This window comes from Neoarius graeffei, chromosome 20 (assembly GCF_027579695.1).
Source record: "Neoarius graeffei isolate fNeoGra1 chromosome 20, fNeoGra1.pri, whole genome shotgun sequence".
In the NCBI taxonomy this organism is placed as follows: Eukaryota; Metazoa; Chordata; class Actinopteri; order Siluriformes; family Ariidae; genus Neoarius; species Neoarius graeffei.
In genome coordinates, this window is record NC_083588.1 from 9,200,719 (window position 1) to 9,219,503 (window position 18,785).

Below are 18,785 nucleotides of genomic sequence, written 5' to 3' on the forward strand. Positions count from 1 at the left end.
AATGCATGGCTTGTGAGTCTCAAGTACAAGCTTGGCAACTACAGGGCAAAACTGCATGAGGCAGGATGCAATGAGATGGACGTGAACAGTAAAAGGCGACAAGGAGATGGGGAAGATATCCCATTCACTCTCAAAAAAGCCAGAAGGGGAGAAGTGAATCACATCCCAGACGACCCTGACCACCATGATGATCGTACACTTGAAGAGGAGCGGCTTGCTCTGGTGGAAGAATTCAAGAAAAAAAACAAGAACACGGCCGAGATGAGGATGAAGATGAGTCTGACCTTTTCCCTATGCCATAAGGAAATTGTGGAGATGCAGCCTATGGTGTCTGAGGTCCAGGAGAGATGGCCTGCACTGTTTTCACCGAGGGAGGTAAGGATTAGAGGTCTGCGCGGGTCGGATTTTTCAGTCCCGCTCCCGCTCGTTCCCGCATTGTGCAGTCCCGCTCCCGCCCGCGCCTGCAAAGAATTATGATTTTTCAGTCCTGCTCCTGCCCGCGCCCACAAAGAATTATGATTTTCAGTCCCGCTCCTGCCCTCGCCTGCCATATTTTATCCCGCTCCCGCCCGCAAACCCCGCATGATGCAGACGTTCGTGTTATTTCTCAGGAAAGTTCTTGTCTTGACACAGCGTGATGGTGCCCCGCCCCCTACTTTGAGTGGATTTGAGCATAAATATCTACAGCTCACATTCACATTTGTTATTATTTACCTTGTTTCTGAATTCAGCATGTAGTGTCTCTAATAATAATAATTAGTGCTGTCAAGCGATTAAAATATTTAATTGCAAATCGCACATTTTTGTCACATGAGAAACCATTGTAATTCTCTGATCAGCATAAAAAAGTGAATGGGCTTGCTTTGTACCATGAGTGAAGTGATTTACTGCTTGAGTTAGTCTACAACTCTAATCAGAGAGACAGGTTACACAGTGACCGTAGGCTTGACTCAATGCTATCCCAGAAATCCTTCCTGTAATATGCAAATTTGGCCGCCTCTGATTGGACAGCCAAATTTGCATATTACAGGAAGGATTTCTGGGATAGCATTGAGTCAAGCCTACCGTCACTGTGTAACCTGTTTAAAACACATTTTTAGTTAGCGGGACTGCAGCTTATCACTGCTCCCACCTGCGCCTGCATATGTGCACTCCCACTCCCGCCCGCATATGTGCACTTCCGGTCCCACCTGCGCCCTCAATGAGCTTTCAAAATTTGTCCCACGCCGCACTGCTTTGCGGCGGGTCCCGCGAGTCCCACGGGACTCCCGCGGGAGTGCAGGGCTCTAGTAAGGATTTACCATTTGAAATGTTCTTATCCTATTGTTGTATGACTATTGAAAACCTGTTAAAATCCGGATTTCAGACACCCTTTTTCCTGGCATGGAAGTCATGTATTTGAACTTCAACTAAGGTTTAAACTGGAGGACAATACATTGTATCACAGAAGTGAGTACACCCCTCATATTTCTGCAGATTTGTAAGTATATCTTTTCATGGGACAACATTAAAGAAATTTCACTGTGACACAATGAAAAGTAGTCAGTGTACAGCTTATATAACTGTTTCAATTTATTCACTCAAAATAATTCAGAATACAGCCATTAATGTCTCATCCTCTGGCAACAAAAGTGAGTACACCCCTATGTAAAAAATGCATAGAGGGGGTTGTGATCATCTTCAGTAGTCACAGTACATGTTGACATGCATGTTTCTTTGGGTGATCTTCAGCTTCCCAATGTTAACGGCATTAATTCAGCCCCCAACCAGTCCCACTACCATGCTTGACTGTAAGCATGGGACACTTTTCTTTGTACTACTCACTTGGTTACCGCCACACATGCTTGACTTTTCATTGTATCAAAGTTACATTTCTTTACTGTTGTCCCATGAAAAGATATACTTGCAAATCTGCAGAAACTTGAGGGGTGTACTCAATTCTGTGATACACTGTATATTTATGATACATTTGTTCATGAAGTGAACACAATGGAAATATCAGTCATTAAAAACGTTAACATTTTGGTAAGTGTTTTCCTTTGACAATTATTTGTAAGTGTCTTTTTTGCGCCAGTGATTTATTGTATGTTTTAAGGTACAGGTAACTTGAAAAAAACATCATATGAAATGTAGAAATACATGTTATTATAGCAAACATTTATTTGTTATTATAAGAAGAGTAGCCTAATTTGGGTAACAGCAAAAATACGTTGGTTGAAATCAAATGTAAACTCAAATTTTCTAGGCAACATGATGCAAGAGAATTTTGAGTTGAGATGGTCAACAACAAGTAGTATGTTGGCTGAACTCAAATTTAAACTCAGAAATCCTTGTTGACTTAACAAGGATCTTTGTTGACTTAAGAAGGATTTTCTTGTTTAAATTTGAGTTCAACCAACTTACCTTTTGTTGTTGACCATCTCAAAACAAAATTCTCTTGCATCATGTTGCCTAGAAAATTTAAGTTGAGATGGTCACTTTTTTTTTTTTACAGTGCACGCAATATATGCTACACATTTATTGTCATTGTAGTAAATGAATGAATTTGATAAAGCACTCACAGGAAGCAGCTGCCAGCAGGAGCAGTCGAGATGGAGAGAACAAGGTGTGTGTTGTTTGTACTGGGGTCTTCTCTGTTCTCCAACGTTTAACAGAGACCATCAGACCACATAAATAGAGCGATATCCAGCCTTGGCGTTTGTATTTGCTTTTCTGCTGATGATGGGAGGAGAATGGATTTAAAATTTAATTAAATCATGAGGAGGAGATTCATCGAATGGAGAATGTGTGGCTTTTTAATGGAACAAATCTTTTCCATAACAGAAAGTTCTTTACCAACTTCAATACCAGATCAATCATAGAGGGAATTGTACAGAGAAACTTGCAACAAGGATTAGATACTATATTTAGGGTGATAATTATTATCTGTGCTTGAGGACGTAAATTCCCCTCCTGCCCATGTCTGCATTTATTTTTATTTTATAATATTTTCTCACAAACTCTGTTAGTTCTTTTTCCCACAATATAAACACATTATGCCTTGAAACCACAGTGACGTGAACAAGGATGAAGAAACGTGTCAAGCAGCATCACATGAGCTCCCAATACACTGCCATGTTCATTTTTCTGGTCTTTTGTGGCTCCCACAAGCTTCATATCTGACCACATGCTCCTGAGACTTTATTAGAGCTTATTCCCCTCCTGATGCACACCTCAAAATTGGACTTTTCTGACAATTCTTTCTTTCTTTCTTTCTTTCTTTCTTTCTTTCTTTCTTTTTAAATGAAAAATATTTCCAGACACATTGTTGGACATCAGTCTTCTCTCAGTCATTTTAACCTCAACATGTGGGGCAGATGTTGTCAAAGTAGAGAAACAGCGCCACTCAGAGGACTTGAAGCAAAATGAAAAGCAGAATATTAATGAAGACGTTCTTGATAAATGACTCTGGGGTTCAGTTTCCTGCTGAGGGAATATTTACAGCTCATGAGGATGTGCTTGTCTAAGTTTTTGTACAGCTCTGGAGTCTGTTGTATCAGTGTGAGTCTCGTGCACAGTAATAAACAGCCGTGTCTTCAGCTTTCAGACTCTTCACTTCGAGGTACAGCATGTTTTTATTGGTGTCTTTAGTGATGGAGAACTGGCCCTGCAGAGACTGAGCAAATGTCGTGCCAGTGCCAGTGTCAATGTAGCCGATCCACTCCAGTCCTTTTCCTGGTTTCTGACGGATCCAGTGCATGTAGTAGCTGCCCATTGAGAATCCAGAGACAGTACAGGACAGAGTGACTGACTCTCCAGGTCTCTTCACCACAGAAGCAGAGGAGGTCAGGGACTGTCCATAAGAATCTGGAACAGAAGAGTATAACTCGGTAATGTTATCATGTTTATCAGGACTGAATGGCTCTTTTTCCTCCCAATAATCTCATGAAAAATCTGAAACTTACATGAAATGAGTCCAAATAAAATACACTGTCCTAAAATCATCATTCTCTGAGTTCTGCTTCAGCCAGATTGAAAGTTTATGGGAGTGTTATCTATCACACAGCTCACTGGAAACTAGAAGAGCCAAGAACATGCTGTTTATACCCGACTCTATTTGAATAGGGAGTGTCCATGAGCACTTTGGATGGATTAAACCCACAACCACAGGCTGCTCAGTGTAGAGATGAGTGGATGATTAGAAGGTTCTACCGGTATGTGGAACCCGACAACGAAAGAGTTGAGAGTAAAACCATTTTTAGAAGCTGAGAACCCTTAATCATCCACAGAACCTTTAAACCATTTGAATGTCTCTGAATGGAAAAAAGGATATGATTTTATACAGTGTAACATCATACAGATTCACATTTCATAGGAAAAGTTTAAACAGGGGTTTATTTGTATAAAATTAGACTATTGATCAACTTCCTCATTTCAGTCCTTATGAATTTACCATGAAAACAGGTTCTCCAGAACAAAGAGCCTTATCTACTGATCAACACAGCACAGGTCGCTGAACGCTGGATGTAAGTCTGTTTAATCTGAGGGTCATGATTCACAGCAGGATGTGAGAAGAAAAATGGCCTGAATGTGCAGAGAGCAACAAGTTGAGATGGCTGAGTTTGTACAGACTGCCCTCTAGAGGCACAAAAGTCCTATTTTCAAAATATCCAGAACTGGAAGGAGAGATTTTAAAGAAAAAGGTTCAAATTTTATGCTTATCCAAAAAAATATCAAAAAGAAAAACATGAAAAATGACAGTCAACCATGTCATTTACATTTGGCCTATAACCTATAACACAGGAATTTGGATAAAACATCATTAAACATTACTGAACAACAAAAACATTAGTCTAGAATGTTCATTTGCTCATCCAGGCATCATTTAGGCTCTTCCTCCATTCTGGTCTTTTTGCTCTGCTCTGCTCTGACTGCTCTGCCAATTCACCTAGGAGAAAGCCGACAGTATTAATTTATTTGAAATACTGAATCACATTTTAATTTACATTAAATGATTTTGTTGTAATAAGCCTATAACTTTTTAGATAAAGGCTAATGCCATGGGTAACCACTCACCAGAGATGTTTTAGGCTAGGCCTACTTCTTATATTTCAGCCCTTTCCTGGCTACCTCCAAAAGTGCCTTATTGGCCAGGAACTTCTCGTACATCTCTGTGCAATCCTCTGTAAGGTTGATTCAGACCTGGAGCTCTGCCTTCACTGAGTCTACCTCGAGACGATTCCTTTCATTATGCCATGCAGTGGTCATTATGGAAAACACTCTTTCAGTATGAGCATTGCTGCAGGGAATGGAAAATAGGTAGGCACTGATGATCTTCAAGCTGTTCAGAGATACATCTGTCTGGGTGAAGAGTTTCAAATATCTCTCCTCAGTGCTCCAGTTCTCCACCTCCACAGAGCTGCTGACAAATTTCTCCACAAAGGAATACTCTTCATAGAGGTCATCCATTTCCACATCCACTCTGCACACCTTCACTGCTTCACAGAACTGATCAAAGAGGACTGCATGTTTCAGACTTAACTTGCTCACCTGGCTGTGGAAGCTCTGTTCAGAGAAGTCATATCTGTCTTGGAGATATTTGAGTGCCCTTTCGTAGACCACAACAAACTCAGCCTTGTATCTCTTGCTCAGATGTGGAGTGAGCTCTTTCAGCTTATTGTTCACAGTGAATCTGAAGTAGCTGTCTCGTTGTCTCCTCTCCAGCTGGTTCTGTAAATTGGTCATCAGGTGGTAGACGGAGGTGATGCAGAAGGATTTCCCTTCAAGTGCCTGAATGCACTCACTGAATAGCACCAATACATGGCTGAGGGAAAAAAAAAAAAAGTACAGCTCATGCAGTGACTGCTCTTCATCTCCGAAGCACTCCCACAGGACTTTTGAACATGCATCCTCTCCCAGGCTCCTGAAGTAGCTTGAGAGTGGTCCCCAGTACTTCACAATCTTGTCCACAGCTGGCAGTAGAGATAGCCACCGTGTCATCACATGTCGCACAATGTTGCATCGATCCATTTCGAGGAACTCGCAAAATTCCTGAAGGTGCGCTGTCCTTGTGGCAGAGGTGCTGAAATGGCTGTAGATTTTGAGGACAACATTTTCCACGTCCACACTCATTTTTGCTGTTGTGAATTTACTGGTATTGTGCAACAGATGTGCGAGGCAGTTGGCAGAACGAATGCCTTCATTTGCGTCATTTAGTTTCTGAAACACACTGTTATGCTTCCCGTAATTAACGCTGGCATTATCTGCTGTGTAAGCCGACACTTTGTTCAAATCCAGACCAGCGGATTCCAGCTTGCTCATTATTTGGTTGGCAAAAGCTGCAGATGTCTCGTCACTGTCATTATAAAAATCCATCAGGAAGTGTTGGAGTCCCAGTTCGAAGTGGAAATATCTGAGAACCATAGGGAAACACTTGATTGCGCCCTTGTTCGAGGCATCTGAGGCGAGAGAAAAATACAGATCGTTTTCTTTTATGTAGTCGATGTGGGTGCGTGTGGAATATGGGGCTAACACATTCGAGCACAGCGCTTGTGCTTTCGTTCTGCCCAATGTCAATCCTTTGGCCACTGCTGAATCACTATATACCTGCCTGTCAACTTTCGCAGAGCAGTCTAAACTCCTGTACGAGTGATGGTGTTTAATGGTGTGGAACAATTTAGTCAGCTCAGCAGCAGTGGTTTTGTCATCGATTGGGGTTGGTAGAGCTGGGGCAAAAAACGAAACTAAAGATGACTGTCCAGCCCTGCTGGCATTCTCTCTGTGGCGGTCTGTGTCCGCGTGTCTGGCTATCGCACCTTTACCTCTGCTCCCCACATCAATGTCAATGCGACAGAGCTTGCAGAAGGCGAAGTGTTCTCCTTTTTGGCTCTTGCCGACAAAACGATGCTCTAAGCACCAAGCATTTTTAAAGGATGTCTTTCGTTTCGGCATGAGTATTGTTCAACAGCATGCGTGCCAACATTCATAGGTTTTTCCGTACAAACATTCGCACTGCGCGCGCAGCTCGGAGGAGCAAAAATCAGTCAATCGCGTGAGCGCAGCTTTTGAGTGACAGCAGCTTCCTGACAATCAGAGGCTGCAGAGGCTCCATCAGCTGCGCGCGCAGCGCGAATGTTTGTATACGAGAAATCCCTGTAGGCTATCTTTGCCTGTATGTCATTGCAGAATAGCAAGTGTAAATAATGGGCGGGGATTTGTGACGATTGATGCAACGGTGGCGGCTGAGGGTCCGAAATGAGGACAAAATGTAAAAAGTGAGGACGCGTGACAGACGTCCGGACAGACGGCTCTAAAACCGGACTGTCCGGACGAAATCCGGACGAATGGTCACCCTAAGTATCACTGTGTGTGTCGGGCGCAGTAATACACTGCAGTGTCTTCTGTCCTCACGCTGTTCATGTGCAGATACACCTGCTTCTTACTGTTGTCTCTGGAGATGGTGAAGCAGCCATTAACTGCACTGGAGAAAAACTTCCTATCACTATCATCCTCGATAGTTGCAACAAATTCCAGCCCTTTTTCAGGAGCCTGTCTGCCATCCAGGAGCTCCCAAAGTCAAATCCAGAAGCTGTGAAGGTCAGTTTATGAGACTGATCAGGTTTGATGATCACTGAATCTATCTCAGTCTGACTGCAGGAATCTGAAATACAAGGACACACAAAGACAGGTGGTACAGTTAAAACGAAAGAAATAAAGAAGGGAAAAGATGTTATATTTTAATTGTGAAATCGATAAGACTAACATTGAATGAACATTGTGAGAGCAAAGTAACTCAAAACTCTGCCTCGTCCCATCTCAAAGAATTCAAATGATTCCTGTTGCTGTAAATGAACACAAACTGCAGGTGTGTTATTGAGCTGAATGTCTCGGCATTAATGATTCAAACGCAGGATTTCATTTGCATGTCACGCCCACTGGAGACGTAAAAAGATTCACAGAGGAACAGCCATGAAGATAAAAAAGTTGACAGTAAAACTACAGCTGTGTTTCCTGCTGTCAAGTCCATAACTGCTCTTTACTCATTAGATCTCATGTCCTTTTAGTGCATCACTGTGTATCACTGTAACACCCAGAAGAACATGAAGTTTTTTGATCATCACTGAACAACACAAACTTTACAGATTTCATTTTTCAGCTGTCTCTAATCCAGATTATCAGAGAGAAATTGAATGGAGTTCCAGAAATAATTCAGTTCACAAATCATCACTGACTCATTCAGTCAGGAGCTCATGCCAACTTGCCTGTTGTTAAAGCTTTGTCAGGTCTATAATATGAAGATCCAAGGGCTGATTTTGCATGTGCCGAGGATGAGAGCGATGACACATTTTACAGTTTTTCAGTTCAGTTTAGTGGTTGTTTTTAATAATTGGTGAACATCCAAGTGACCTTCAAAGTTCTTGTAATTTCGTAATTTCCTTCATTTTCGAGATGGTTGTTAATTATTAATGAACATATTTGATAGAAAGAAGAAATGTTTTTAGTCACTGTCTATTTCAGTGTTTATAATATTGTTGAAGGTGTCTGAATTGATATGTTGAGTGTGTTACTGTTGTTATTGAGACGATGTCTCTGCTCCTAATCCTGAGAGATAAGACTTGTCTTTTCTCATTTCAGAAAAAAAAGCAAGTTTCATGAGTTTAACCGCAGGAGAAGTGAGATACTGCCCTCTATAGGTGCAGAAACATTTACACATTTATTTTCACTGTTCATGAAATATTCTGTGAAATGAATGAAAGGTTCAATCTGACGAATCTTTTATAATTTGAATACAGTTCTTTGATTAAAACTTCATTCCAATTAAATTTATTTAAAACATGAGGAGGAGATTCATCTGATGGAGAATGTGTGGCTTTTAATGGAGCAGAAGCCTCTTTATTAAATGCTATAATTTTCAATCAAATTTGAAAGTATCAGTGAAACAGGATTGATAAATTTTGTATCTTGTGGACATTCTGTTATACTGTACACTGTATGAGGTGTTTTTGTACAGGGATGTTGATTTGTCTCACTGTGGATCACGACCGCAGTAATACACAGCTGTGTCTTCAGTCTGCATGTTCTGCCCTGTTAATGTTACTGTGCTGCTGGACATGTCTCTGAAACGGATCTTGCTCTTGAGTGAATCTTTGCTGCCGGTATCACTGGAGCTGCAGTACCAGCCGATCCATTCCAGCGCGTGTCCTGATGCCTGTCATATCCAGTTAGTACAGGAACTTGTGGCTGAGTATCCAGTGATCTTACAGGGGACTGAAAATGATTCTCCAGGCTTAACCACCATGACTGCAGGCTGAACCAGTTCAATACATTTAATTCCTGTGAACAACAAACAATTATTCAGGTGCCTTCTTTCTAAAGGAAATATGTCCACAATTATCTGTTTCTCTCCAAAATTCTCCACATACTTACCAGATGCAGCTGTTAACAGCAGGAGTACAAATGTTGAGACCATGGTTTGCGTGGAACCTGAACCCAGAACCTCACTTCTCTTGAGTGCACCTCAAATATTTTATAGGGGGTTTGATTTGCATGACAGTGTTGAGGCTTTCATAAAGGCACAGCAGGCTTAGAGACATGAGGCATTTCCTGCAAATGGAAAAACACGTACACATTCACAAAATATAAGAGTTCCTGACGATTTACTGACTAATTCACCAAACAGTGTGGATTCTGCAGCCTGGTTTCATGAGATACTGATATAATCGATCTGTAAGGTCTTAGCTTCATAACAATGTTGTAGTTAGAGTTTATAACTTTAATGTAAATCCCAGGAGAACATGTTCTCATATTTATTCCACTCTCTCAGTCCTTTGAAGCTCAGCATGTTGGGTAGATGTGTGATTAGAGAAAGAGCGCCCCTCACAGGCCTTAAAGCTGAAAGAAAAACATCATATTCAGACATTTCTCATGTGGCTGCAGGATAAATATACAGGAGACACTACAAGACCAAAGGTGGAGGAAACTTTCTAAATTTGACTGTTTGTCAAAAAAGGAAAATAATTTGCACTTTTCCTGATGAGAAACAGTTGCATTATTTTTCTCTGCCTGTTCAATAGCTTCTTGATGGCAGAGAATAGATTCATGGATGATTTACTCAACCTTCCTTTTTCTCCAGAATGCCTTTGGAGGAGAAACTAAAAGTCAGTGGACTAATGACACATTTTCTGATCAAATACAAATTACACAAAAGGACAGACAACAAAACTACATATTTAGTGTTTTGTTGTAATAATATACTCCACATTATTCAGATGATGCCATGGATCTAAAAATAGCACAAACTATTCAAACTTTCTTGCAATGGAAAGAAAATTATGACTGAGAGGGCGTGGCAGCGGGGGCATGGTTGAGCCCCAGTTTGTGACTGGAGGGCGAGGCCGGGGAAGGTCAGTGGCAAAATGATCACACCTGTGTCAAATTACTGGTCCGTATGTGTGTGTGTGTGTCTTTGTCTTTCAGTGCCAGCTGAGGGCTGATGTGGAGGGAGAAAGCACCTCCCTGTGTGCTGTGTTTGGATGTGAAATCAGCAAAAAAGCTGAAATAAAAATTGCCCTGCAGTGAATCCGCCTGTCCCAGTGCTTCACCGCCCCCCCCAAAAAAAAAAAAAAACGTGTTGCAAATGGTTTACAGAGCTATAAGCACTGAGTTCATGATTGAAGTGAAACTCACAGGACGAAGCTGCCAGCAGCAGCAAAAATGGAAAGAACATCGTTGAACTAAAAGCAGTGCAAAATTCTCCAGCGCCCACAGTGACTGAGGCTGATATTTCTCTATCTGTAGTTGGAAGAGGGGGATTTGGCAGAAACATTTGCATATTGTGATGCTCTTCCATTCAAAACAGCCTGCTGGTTTCTGTCCTCGACAGGTTTTAATCATCAGAATGAAAAATGTTCTTTGGTGCTGAATTTGGTTTGTTTTAATGAAAAACTGTAAGAATGATAATTATTCTCAATGCTTGAGGACATTGGGATCATGATCATGGAAAAATTCTACTTTTCTTCAAAGTCATGACAAAATGCTCTCACACTTTCTCACACATGATACACAAACTCTAATTTGTTGGGGGTGATTATTGTTATTTAATGATATAACAGTAGAACAAGTTTTTGTCAGTGATGTGATTATAATAGTGTGTATACATGTGCAGCAGTGTTAGAGCTGTAGCACTGTGGTTTCAAATCTACACCACAAACGAATAAAAAAAAATAACATGAAACCCTGGTGTAATTTGTGGGATTATTTATTTTTTAGTTCGATGTGGATGGATATGTTTTGTATCTTGTGGACATTCTGTTATACTATACACTGTATGAGGTGTTTTTGGACAGGGATGTTGTTGATTTGTTTCACTGTGTGGTCTTCGAGCTCAGTAATACACAGCTGTGTCTTCACTCTGCATGTTCTGTCCCCGTAAGGTCACAGTGTTACTGGAAGTGTCTCGAGAAACAACAAACTTGTCTTTCAGTGAATCTTTCTTGTCAATATCCCCATCATAATAAATGGTGTTGATCCATTCCAAAGGTTTTCCTGCAGGTTGTCGAATCCAAGCTGTTCCAAAGTGGCTGCTGCTATCAGTGATCGAAGCTCCAGACACTCTACAGGTGAGGGTTAAAGTCTCTCCTGGCTTTATCACCACTGAGTCTGGCTGGATGAGCTCAGTAGCACAGAACACATCTGTGAAAAGAGAAAAAGAAAAGGTTGACATGTTGAACTGAAAGGATCAGATGAACTCATAAAGCTTCGATCCAAACACTCACAGGGGGCGAGAGCCAGCAGCAGCAGTGGAGATGAAGCAAACATGTTTGTGTTGAAGGAGGACGGATGAGAACCGCTTCCTCTCGAGATAAGCACGGTGCTAATATTACAAGAGGAGATGGAGATTTGCATAAACATGACAGAGGAGCTGTGTTGAGTGCAGCTCTGCAGATGTTCATCACAGTCAAATCACATGTCTCGATTTAACATCAATTTAATGTGGGAAATAATTAATTTATGATTATTACGTGTAATATTTTTTTTGTTTAAAATAATGGTTCATAAATAAATAAATGATGCAATTCTCCCTTCTTATTTTGGTTGTCATGAAAAATAAACTGAATTTTTGCCATAATACAACAAAATAATAATCATAATAATGAGAAAAACAAGCTTTTATATCATTATCAGCCCTGTTCAGAATTGCATGAAGGCAGAGATCAATCTCATGTGTATGATGATCCTAGTTTATGATTTTTAATGTTTATGATGGCAATGTCAAATCTTGAAGTTTCATTTATCGATCCAGAAGAGCAGTGCATCACTGAACCCCTCATTCTAATGGTGCTGGTTCTCAACTAATGAGCACAGTTATTTGTTGTCTTGTGGACTCCTGAACACAAATCATTCTGGTGTTGATCGGAGCATGAATTTAAAGAGCTAAATTTGTGAGATTATTTTGTCATTGTGCACTGTGTGAAGTGAACATACTTTCCAGGCAACAAGAGGCACAAATTCTCAGCTCCATCACATCTGTCGACAAGGAGATTTACTTCCAACTGATCAGAGCAGTTTAGAGAACTGGAATATGATCATCAATCAAGCTGTTAAAGCCAAACTTTCAATGTCCAAAGACAGACATTATGTTCAAATCATAAACTGTGATGTTCATACAGTATCACCGGACCTTTGGAGAGTCTGAATGCTGCAGTTACACTTCACCTCCTTCACATTAACTATGGATTGGAATGGAATGGATTGACAGATTATTCATGACGGATTAACTGTATATCCAGCTCAGGACAAAAAATAATTTCATGTTGACGCCAAAGATGAAACATGAGGTTGATTTCCCTTTGTCTTTGAAATAGAGAGGGGTCTGAGCCCTGCGAGCTCATTTATACCAGGTGTCCCTGGGGACAAGTGGACTGCAGGGAGATGAAAATGAACAGGGATGTTTTTGTACAGGGCTGCAGGGAGTCTGTAGTGCTGTGTGTCTCTGGCACAGTAATACACAGCCGTGTCCTCGGTCTGAGAGTTTTGTCCTCTTAAATAAACTGTTCTGCTGGATGTGTCCTGGCTGAAACTGATCTTGTTCTTCACTGTATCTTTGAGATTCGTGCTACCACCACTACACAGATATCCAAGCCATTCCAAAGCTTTCCCAGCAGGTTGTCGTATCCAGTTAATACAATAGCTCGACTCTGAGGTCTTACAAGAGATGGAGAACGACTCTCCAGGTTTCACGAGCACAGAGGCTGACTGAGTGAGCTCCACAGCACCAACACCACTTGAGAACAACAACAATAAAACATCATCAAATCATTTGCCCAACCAGGTATGAAATCTAAACTCATTCAGGCAACATGGAGACTTACAGAATGCAGCTGTGAGCAGCAGCAGCACTGATGAGAGCATCATTGTTTGGGATAAAACTGAAGTGAATTAAACTGTTCAGCTGCTCTCCTCCTCACCACACACACACACTCACAATCACCAACCTCATATAAGAGACATCAGTGAAGGATTTGCATCAAACGCATCACATGACCTTGAAGACACGGGTTTTAAAACTAAAACACTTGCGTATCTCTGTGACCAACTGATTCAAGTTTCAAAGTGTTTATTGTCATAGGCACAGTAAGGAACATGTCCTCTTGCACAATGAAATTCTTAGTCTATCGTCCACCATGAGTGCCAAATTACAACAATAAATAGGTGGAAGAAATCATAGAAAGTAAAGGCAATATAGTGCAAAATAAAAAGCAAAAAAAAAACAGTATATTACAAAATAAAGGTAATGAATTTACCTTTTTTTTTTTCTTATTTACCTCAGAGCCAGTCACTGAGGGTGGGGTGCAAACCAAGTGTGGACAGTTTATGGGTGAGTTTGTGGGGATGACCCTGTTGAAGGCAGAGCTGTAGTCAACAAAGAGTCTTCTGATGTCGGAGTCTTTGTTTTCCAGGTGGGAGAGAGTATAATGGAGGGCAGCAGCGATGGCATCTGAGCTAGACCTGTTGGGCCTGTAGGCATACTGCAGGGGGTCCGAAATACTGGTTTGAATGTGGGCCAGTACCACTCTCTCAAAGCACTTTGAGATTAATGGAGTGAGTGCGATCGGCCTGAAATCATTCAGGCAGGTGGGTGGGCTCTTCTTGGGAAGAGTGACAATGGTTGTGGTCTTGAAGCAGGAGGGAACAGTGCTCTGGCTGAGGGAAAGGTTGAAGATAGCAGTGAAAACATCAGCCAGCTCATTGGCACATACTCTGAGGGACCGCCCAGGGATGTTGTCTGGTCCTGCTGCCTTCCTGAGGTTGATCTTCCTCAGAGCTTTGTGTACCTGGCCTGATGAGACTGTTGATGGGAGACTGTTGATGGTGGTGGTGCGTTGGTTGGTGCAGGTGTGTGTGCCTCCTCTCTGTGCTGTAGCTGGAGGTCTCAAAGCGGGTGTAGAAAGTGTTGAGGTCATCTGGCAGGCTTTTTGTGGAGCTGATGGTGCCGATCCTAAAATCTGTGAAGTGCTGCAGGCCTTGCCACATCCGCCCAGGGTCGGCAGTAGAATAGAAGCTGTCCAGCTTCTCTCTGTACTGCCTCTTGGCCACTGTAATGGCTTTCCTCAGTCCATACTTTGCCGCTTTGTACTCCATTTCATTGCCTGATCTAAATGCAAGAGAGTGAGCATGCAACATGCATCATACCTGACTGTTTATCCAGGGATTTTGGTTCGGGAACTTCCTGATCTGTATGGTGGGCACGATGTTGCAGACCCTTATATTTCTAGAACAGCGGCTCTGACAGTAGTTTCAGCTTCAAGGTTTACAGAACAGTGCTTGTTCTAATATGTTTTCATTTCTAAATAATTTACACAGACATATCATGGATGCTCTACATAAATTGATTTAAAACATGGGGAGGAGATTCATCTGATGGAGAATGTGTGGCTTTTAATGGAACAGAAGCCTCTTTATCATGTACTATAATTTTCAATCAAATATTCAAGGATCAGTGAAATAGGCAATCAGGATTAAATGCTGAATTTAAAATGATTATGATTATCAATGCTTGAGGATATTGGGATCATGATTGTGGAAAAATTATACTACTCTTCAAAGTCATGACAAAATGCTCTCACACTTTCTCACACATGATATACAAACTCTGACTGGTTGAAGTGATTACTGTTCCCGAATGATATGACACTATACCAAGTTCTTGTTTGTGATGAGATTATCATAGTGTGCAGAATGTGAAGTGTAGCTCTTGTACTCTGGACCTGTGGAAAAGCACTAAATATCTACCTAGGCTCGGTAGAGAGGTATGGCTTAAAAAATCTCACAACTCTGGAAAAAAAAAAACTAATCAGGAAACACTTATTGAGAAGTGGAACAATTGGCAGATTTATTGAATATATACACCAGCTGTGCACTCCAGGCACAGCGTTAACATGGAAATGTTGTGACTGAGTCACAGACAAGAAAAGAAAAATTTAAAGAAGAGCTCTTCAAAATAAAATAAATAAGGATAATTCAGTCCTTGGTTCCCGAAAATATCAAAAATGTGTCCCCAATAAGAGTCCGTTCCTAAAAAATAATCCTATATAACAGTTCAAACTCAGGTTGAGTCAATGGAGTTAACTGGTCAAGAGTACTCTTATCTGGTATCAGTGATTCAAGTGGGTTCCGCTGAGGCAGTCACACAGCTGGCCACACCGCTCTCCTGACCATCCTCAAGGCCAATTTATGCTGACAACCCAGTCCTCGCAGACGTTGTCGCAGACAGCGTCTGCGTAGCCCCCCCCACTTTCACAGACGCTCTGTGCGCACCTCCCAAAAATTGTGACCACGGCAGAAGCCTCGCAGACAGTGTCGCAGACAAGAGGGCTCTGACTGGTCCACTCTACATCCGCTGTACACGCACTTCCGCTTCCCTACTTTCCCGGTTTGTTTTGTTTTCATGACCGGCATTTTTAAAAACACGAGCGAAGATGGAGCAGCATGAAGAGCGGTTGATTGAGGAAGTACATACATCTATACAACTCCAGATCTAGTCATTATATAAAAAAGTTCTAGTCATTATAAGTAACCGGAGGATAAACACTCCACTAACCACACCCACCAACTACTCCTAGCGACTTCCCGCCCCCTTGCGTTGTGCCGGTGAATAACATCGCGCACGCCTATACTCCCCGCTCAACAATAAATTACAACTGTCTGCGAAAAGCTATCTGAGAAAGCCTTGTCGCAAGAGCATGCAGAGGCCTTACGTCCTCGCTGGGCTTGGCTCGCCATCTTGGAATCTGTTTCTTTATCCACAAAAAAAACCCAGCCTACACAAAATGTATACTCATGAGTGTTCTAATTCTGAGATCTCATTTCTTCATATTCTGTTACTCATTTCTGTAACCAGTATCCAAGGGTACATCCCTTTTTAACCATAATGTGAATAACTCATTACATTAACCCACAATGTTACAATATACAGTAAGCATTCACATTACTTTCTCCCCAGTGTAAAGAATATGTATTGCATGAATTAAACAATAAATTTTCTAGTTCAATCTTAAGTGTGTATTGTGTCTTTTCATATATTGTTAATTGCTGTATCAACACCTTTTAACCATTACAACACTATTATAACATATTTACATTATTAGTAATGACATTTCCTTTTCTTAGCTTCAGCAAAAATATACACATGAACTCAAAATGATTGCATATGCAACGCAGTTACAGTGAAAACCATCACCACTCGCTAACTGGCTTAAAGCAAGTGGTTTAATGTGAACAAATAAATGCCATGTTCCTTTCAGATTGTTCAGAACACAGTTCGGTGCAGTGCTGGCCACTGTATTAGGCAGCACGGCATACTAGAGCATTCACTAACTAGTCAGGACACGATGATATGCGGTATACCAAAGTGGGTAAAAACATTAACACTACTTCCAAATAGGAAGCGCAATTGCAAATGGGATAACTAATATAAAGGTTCATTATGAAAATAATACAATTCTATCTCATGCAATATACGCTGATATCTCATACGGTGATCTCTCATGCAATATACGCTGCACATTTACTGTTATTGTTGTAAATGAATGAATTTGATAAAGCACTCACAGGAAGCAGTTGCCAGCAGGAGCAGTCGAGATGGAGAGAACATGGTATATGTTGTTTGTACTGGGGTCTTCTCTGTTCTCCAATGCTTAACAGAGACCATCACATAAATAGATCGATATCCAGCCCTGATCCTTGTATTTGCTTATCTGCTGATGATGGGAGGACAACAGATTTAAAATTTATTTAATTCTTGAGGAAGATATTCATCTTATGGAGAATGTGTGGCTTTTTAATGGAACAAATCTTTGCCATGACAGAAAGCTCTTTTCCAACTTCAATACGAGGTCAATAATAGAGGGAATTATACATACAGAGAAACTCACAACAAGGATTAGATACTAAATTTAGAGCGATAATTATTATCTGTGCTTGAGGAAATAAATTCCACGCCTGCCCACTTCTGCATTTATTTTTCTTTGCAATATTTTCTCACAAACTCTGTTGGTTCTTTTTCTCACAATATAAACACATTAGTCCTTGAAACCGCAGTGACGTGAACAAGGATGAAGCAGAAAACGTGTCACGCAGCATCACATGAGCTCCCAATACACTGCCATGTTCATGTTTCTGGTCTTTTGTGGCTCCCACAAGCTTCATATCTGACCACATGCTCCTGTGACTTTCTTACAGCTGATTCCCATCCTGATGCACACCTCAAGTTTGGACTTTTCTGACAATTGTTTCTTCTTCTTTTTTTTTCAAAATGAAACATATTTCTAGACACATTGTTGGACATAAGTCCTCTCTCAGTCCGTTTAATCTCTCAGTCATTTTATCCTCAATATGTGGGGCAGATGTTGTCGAAGTAGAGAAAGAGCGCCTCTCAGAGGACTTGAAGCAAAATAAAAAGCAGAATGTTCATGAAGATGTTCATAATAAATGACTCTGGGGTTCAGTTTCCTGCTGAGGGAATATTTACAGCTCATGAGGATGTGCTTGTGTCAGTTTTTGTACAGCTCTGGAGTCTGTTGTGTCAGTGTGAGTCTCGTGCACAGTAATAAACAGCCGTGTCTTCAGTTTTCAGACTCTTCACTTCGAGGTACAGAATGTTTTTACTGGTGTCTTTAGTGATGGAGAACTGGCCCTGCAGAGACTGAGCAAATATTGTGCTAGTGCCAGTGTCAACGCGCCCGATCCACTCCAGTCCTCGTCCTGGTTTCTGACGGATCCAGTGCATCCAGTAGCTGCCCATTGAGAATCCGGAGACAGTACAGGACAGTGTGACTGACTCTCCAGGTCTCTTCACCACAGAAGCAGAGGAGGTCAGAGACTGTCCATAAGAATCTGGAAAAGAAGAGTATAACTCGGTAATGTTATAATCTTTATCAGGACAGAATGGCTCTTTTTCCTCCCAATAATCTCATGAAAAATCTGAAACTTACATGAAATGAGTGCAAATAAAATACAATGTCTAAAAATCATCCTTCTCCGAGTTCTGTTTCAGCCAGATTTAAAGTGTGTGGGAGTGTTATCTATCACACAGCTCACTGGAAACTAGAAGAGCCAAGAACATGCTGTTTATACCCGACTCTATTTGAATAGGGAGTGTCCATGAGCACTATGGATGGATTAAACCCACAACCACAGGCTGCTCAGTGTAGAGATGAGTGGATGATTAGAAGGTTATATGTGGAACTCGACAACAGAATGTTTCACGGTTAGAAAGAGTAGAGAATAAAACCATTTTTAGAAGCTGA

General features: G+C 41.2%; 1 pseudogene and 3 gene segments (V, D, J or C); all 4 read right to left on the minus strand.

The window, feature by feature from the left end:
* Positions 1 to 3,535: 3,535 nt before the first annotated feature.
* On the minus strand, positions 3,536 to 4,028 carry LOC132869004 (immunoglobulin heavy variable 1-46-like). The segment is given in 2 exon segments: positions 3,536 to 3,846; positions 3,945 to 4,028. Coding segments are annotated over 2 exon segments (354 nt in total).
* Positions 4,029 to 7,338: 3,310 nt separating this feature from the next.
* Positions 7,339 to 7,793, minus strand: LOC132869005 (Ig heavy chain V region 6.96-like; annotated as a pseudogene).
* Positions 7,794 to 9,476: 1,683 nt separating this feature from the next.
* Positions 9,477 to 11,796, minus strand: LOC132869006 (immunoglobulin heavy variable 4-61-like). The segment is given in 3 exon segments: positions 9,477 to 9,582; positions 11,373 to 11,670; positions 11,754 to 11,796. Coding segments are annotated over 3 exon segments (447 nt in total).
* A 6,265-nt stretch (positions 11,797 to 18,061) lies between these two features.
* Positions 18,062 to 18,557, minus strand: LOC132869007 (immunoglobulin heavy variable 3-74-like). The segment is given in 2 exon segments: positions 18,062 to 18,372; positions 18,471 to 18,557. Coding segments are annotated over 2 exon segments (351 nt in total).
* Positions 18,558 to 18,785: the final 228 nt, after the last annotated feature.